At 48.2% G+C, this 4,878-nt stretch overlaps 1 protein-coding gene across 2 annotated transcripts in view; it reads right to left on the bottom strand.

The window, feature by feature from the left end:
* Positions 1 to 2,831, bottom strand: part of LOC126575069 (V-type proton ATPase subunit C) — a 7,165-nt gene extending 4,334 nt beyond the window's left edge. Inside the window, exons 1-4 of one of the 2 annotated variants that reach the window (XM_050235581.1) lie at positions 2,629 to 2,831; positions 1,741 to 1,895; positions 1,506 to 1,659; positions 651 to 1,080 (exon numbers count right to left, since the gene is read on the bottom strand). In XM_050235581.1, the coding sequence (XP_050091538.1) occupies positions 651 to 1,080; positions 1,506 to 1,659; positions 1,741 to 1,872 (716 nt within the window). In that variant the 5' untranslated portion in view covers positions 1,873 to 1,895; positions 2,629 to 2,831. The remainder of the gene's footprint in view (positions 1 to 650; positions 1,081 to 1,505; positions 1,660 to 1,740; positions 1,896 to 2,628) is intronic. The other variant, XM_050235582.1, reaches the window with a different exon arrangement.
* Positions 2,832 to 4,878: the final 2,047 nt, after the last annotated feature.

Here is a 4,878-nt window from a genome sequence, read left to right as displayed (position 1 = left end):
GTAGTAGCGGTAGTAGTAGGTTGGAGAGCAGAGGAGAATTGGAAGATCGGAATAGACTTTCACTTTCATTTCAAGACACACGAGGGCAGCAGTACGCCATCCACAAAAAACACACAGCAAAATGAGAGTGACGATGATGATGATGAGAGGGAGGCACATCATGAAACAGAATCCCACGGGGGCAACATGGACAACAGGGTTGTACAACATGGTTGCTTGATCCAATCGAATGGAAGGAGCAACATATCCACATAAATACATAAAGCAACACACTTTGCCAATTGCTGATGAGGTGATGCTGAGTAGTAGGCTGGATGGTAATGGTACACAAACAAATGCGATCTCCAACCGTAACCAGCGCCAACTAGCGCTCTCATAGCAACCAGACAGCCAGATGAGCACGTGAGAGACATTCTTTTTGCAACATCGAGACTAGATAAAAAAAAAACCAAAGAAAGCACAGTGGAATTGAACACAAGTTTGGGGACTCGACGAGAGACGGATGATGAGCATTACACGCGAGTGCGAGTGGAAATAACACACACACGAAAACAAAGGGAGGGGGGGGGGGGCGAACAGCGAACAACAACGGGCAGGTGGTCCCGGGAGGAGGTGCGTCTTCCGTCTTCGTTATCAGGTGTGCCGTGTACCTGGATTTGGCTGAATGCTTGCGCCGGTGAAACCATCGCCACTCAAACCCCGACCCATGCCCGTGATCGGATTCCGGTGCACTGTGTCCACCAGCACCACCGTCACGATCCTCATCGTCGTCGTCGTCGGGGCTTAGAAAACCCGGACTACGCGTTACGCGGTCGTACGACGGTGTGAGCGATGTTGGCTGATCGAAAAATTGGCACACTACGGTCGGTGGTGTGATCGGTGTTGTAGGCGCAGTCGTTGGATACGGAAAGGAGCATACCGTCGCCGTCGACCGTTGTCCCGTGGAGCAACCCGACGAGGATGAGGTTGTAACACTACCGTGTCGCGAGGAACCTTGCTTATTGTCACCGTTTGTCATTGCCGACTGTTCCGTGGGTTCTGTAGGTTCGACCGTTTGTTGCTCTGCCCCTGACGAACCTTCTTATAGCGGATGAATGGTGTGGCCATCGTAACCATTCGTGTTTGTGTGCGGAAAGTGTCATTAGTGGGATATGTAGTAGAGGGCGATTGGGTATGTGGTTAGCAAAGTGAGGAAATGGATTAGAAGGGGAAACTTAATCAAACCAAATTAAGAACTAAACAAAGAAAATCTTCCTGGGTCACAGCGTTATCCAATGAGGCAATTTGTTTGGAACAAAAAAGTTCAACGAAATGGCCATGGAAACGGATCTGCCATCCGGTTATGCAGCACTACTTTAAAGAGCGTTGCCCCGGTAACTAGCCAGTAGACTATGCCACAATCTCGTTCGCTCCCAAGCGCGTAACCAAAGGGGAGTTCTGGTAGTATCTGGTACCACGGTTCTACCGAAACACGTAACAAGACATCCAGGGGCCCCGATACTTACTGTTGTTGGCCTGCAAGTTCTCGTACAGCTTGTCCCGTTGATCCTCGAGCACATCACCGAGGTAGGCCGCGATTTTGCGCGTCGTTTGCTCGACGTACGCGTCCAGCTTTCCGAGATCGTCGGACAAACCGACCAGCTGATCGAGCGTACCGACCTAAAAGTAGTCAAGAAAGGGTAAGTACGGACCGCACACACAGTACCGAGGTCACCGTTGATGGCAGTGGCTGTTCAGTACCTTCAGATCGGGGATGTGAAACTTGAAGTTTTCACACAGATTGTTCTGCTTGTTCGTCAGCTGGTTCATCGTTTCCCAGGTTTGCTGGCACGTTTTGTCGCCCGGCGCCGATATCAGCCAGTACTCGGACATTGTGGACACTTGCTGTTAGGGACCTGTTGCGGGAAAAACGGAAACGAAACGATACGCGTTAATCCTGGTGCTCCAACAACTCGTTCTCGCTCGGTTACGTATCGCGTCCCCTTGAGACACCGTCGACCGTCGGATCAATAAATCCCATCAATTCACCACCGCAATTGCTCCACGGGGAAAGGACATTCCGGGGTGTCTGGCTCACTTATGCAACGTTCTGCGCCTTCGATTGTTTGGTTCTCGAGCCACAAACCAGACGGTTGCTCCTCGTGCTGAGCGAGACACGATCAGGGCCTGCTGCGGTGGTTGCGCGAAAGAGAGGGCGCGTGAACGAAGCGAAAATGGTCAGCTGTTTTGTTGTGCGATAAGTCACATGACACTATCTTTCCACGGCGCTCCACGTCCGGAGGGGGAAACCGGAACGGGCACCAGAATGGCCATCGGAATCCGAGGTGCTGGAAGAGCCGTTTTCCGGTCGCCCAGGACCACAGGATATGTGTGCTGCTCCTGAAAAGGAAGGCCTCCTTCGCGGTAGAGCCTGCGGGGTACGTGACACGCTCCTGACAACCAGCTCATCGATCGATCGATTTTCGTGGCTCCTGCGCTCGGTTTCGCTGCTCTGTTGTTGATGCGCTATCCGGATATTTACGACTGTTGTTCACCTCGAAACACTTCCGAGCACAAGAGCTGGCCACTGCACGGAGGGAAATCCTTTCGCAGGATCTTTTTGTGCCGGAGGTCTGCGCGGAAACTCACCTTTTCGAAGCTGCAAAAACACTCTCCTCGGAACTTGGCTGGCAATCTGTGGTCCCGGTTGTGGCGAATCGATCCTTGTGACCCACGGAAGGAGCTGGTCGACGGTGCCCAAAAGTTCGGGAAAACACGGGGACACGACGAAACACGGACGATTTAGCAAAAATCGACGGCAGCGAATCTTCACCGATATTCACGTGATTCGGGGCTCGCACAGATAAACACACACAACGATTCGGTTGGTGTTGGTGAGGGCACCGAACTGTCACTGTTGTTTTCGACGATCTACTGTGGTTCTTTTTTTCATAGGGCCATAGAAAAAACCGTTGCCAACGGATGGCTCCACGCTTGGATTGTGCTTAAGGTGATAACAGGAAGTTTTTCTGCTAATGGAATGTAAGTAAATACTCCGTACATTGTTGTATCTCAGTATTGCGTTGGAACACTATTCCACGTTACATTCGCCCTTCTTTATCGACGGTTCACCCCGGGATGCCGCACACGTGTTTCGATTTTCGGATTGATTTCGGTGCGTTGGAAAAATCTCTCGCGGAACGGGGAAACGTGAAACCTCAGTACCAGGCTCTGGTCATCAGCTTCGCTAGTAGCACTCCCAGTGCACTGGAGACCGCATCGGGATGACTATCGCCACCTAAAAGATAGAACCATAGCCGCCGATTCACAGACTCAAATATTTGAAGCATCCGCAAATCCACCAAGAACAAACTATAAAATAACCCTTTTTTTCATTTCCGACCAACCAAACAATATTCTGAATCACTGTATGCTGCCTTGACTCCATTATATGAATTTGGTTTATTGCATAGGATGTTGCGGAGTTAACATTTAATGTTTAAAATGCAAGCCACTAGCCAGCGGAATAACTTTGCAAAGCGATTCCTACGTTCAGCATCAGGTGTCGGGTCAGGAACAGTTCCTATCGATGGACTTTTGAGGCACAGCACATAATATTCTTTAAACTCTACCTCACCACCGTTAAAGGGAATGCGCAGTTCTTTCTTGTTACGATAAATTGCTCCCGGAGTTTCTGATAAGTGACAAAGAGCACGACCCACGAACAAATCTTCGTGACCGTTCAAGTTACCACACTTGACTGCCGTTTCGGGCACATTGCCCCTTGTGTCAAACTCCCAGAAGAAGTTGCCATCTCTACCAGCAGAAAAGCTTCATTCTTTTGATATTCGTTACCTTCGTAGGATGTAAAAACATATTTCACGCTAGGAATCACCTTAGCTGGAAGTTGGTGGCCGTCGTGCGACACTGCGGCCTAAGTAGAGAGGTTGGAAACCGACGTCGGTACCAACTTTGAGGATGTTTGTCGGGAACGCTTGATTTTTCCTCCAAGGTATCCAACTGAACTCTGCAATTTTTAAGTGATTCAGTTAGCAATGGTTTTCAATTATCCAACGAGGACACTAACCTCCCTCCTTAATCACGTTGTTTTGGCAACTCATGATTTAGCTTATCAGGAATGTACTTTTCGATGCGATTTAACTCGGGTAAAGAGATAATAACAGTTCTAAAAGCAACTCGCCGTCCCGAAGAGCTGGTTAAGACTGAGTTACAGTTGGCAATAAGTCACCACAGACGCTCATAGAATTGCATACAGACAAAAGCGCTATCGCGGACCATTTTGCTGATGTTGCACATTGCGGCAACGTGTACCGTTGGTACCCATTACCATCCCCGTTGGGATCCCCCTTTCACATGAGTGCCGTTGTAACGTTTCACAGTATTTAATTGCTAAATTAATCAAAATAAGATATTAGAAAGGGGGAAAGGGTTGTAAATCATTTCTAAAATTATAACAAAAATTGTGGTGCTGAAATCCATCCATCTTAAACCATAAACCTTCCGGGGAACGGACAAATGTGAAACAGCAATAGAGTATAATCGGTAATCGGTTTCGATAATAGCACAATTAGCACACTGTAAACGAGACCAGCGAAGACGCTCTGCGATTATCTCTAAGTCCCTTTCTTTTCATTCACAATAATATTGACAACTTTACAAATACCAGATTGCTTTTATTACATCATTTTGTTTTTCCGCGTGCTGCATTTATTCAATGACATGATTTGTGCGGTGTTAACACGTTATTTCGCACTTGAAATTAAATTCAAAAACGCGATCGTCGCATCCAATAATCGGGCTGCTTTGTTACGTTTCGGTAGTTTTTTATGACACAACACATGATACGCAGGAAACTCTTTCTCACTGTCCCCAACATTG

The sequence above is a fragment of the Anopheles aquasalis genome, chromosome 3 (genome assembly GCF_943734665.1).
Source record: "Anopheles aquasalis chromosome 3, idAnoAquaMG_Q_19, whole genome shotgun sequence".
In the NCBI taxonomy this organism is placed as follows: domain Eukaryota; kingdom Metazoa; phylum Arthropoda; class Insecta; order Diptera; family Culicidae; genus Anopheles; species Anopheles aquasalis.
This window is presented reverse-complemented; position numbering and strand designations above follow the sequence as displayed.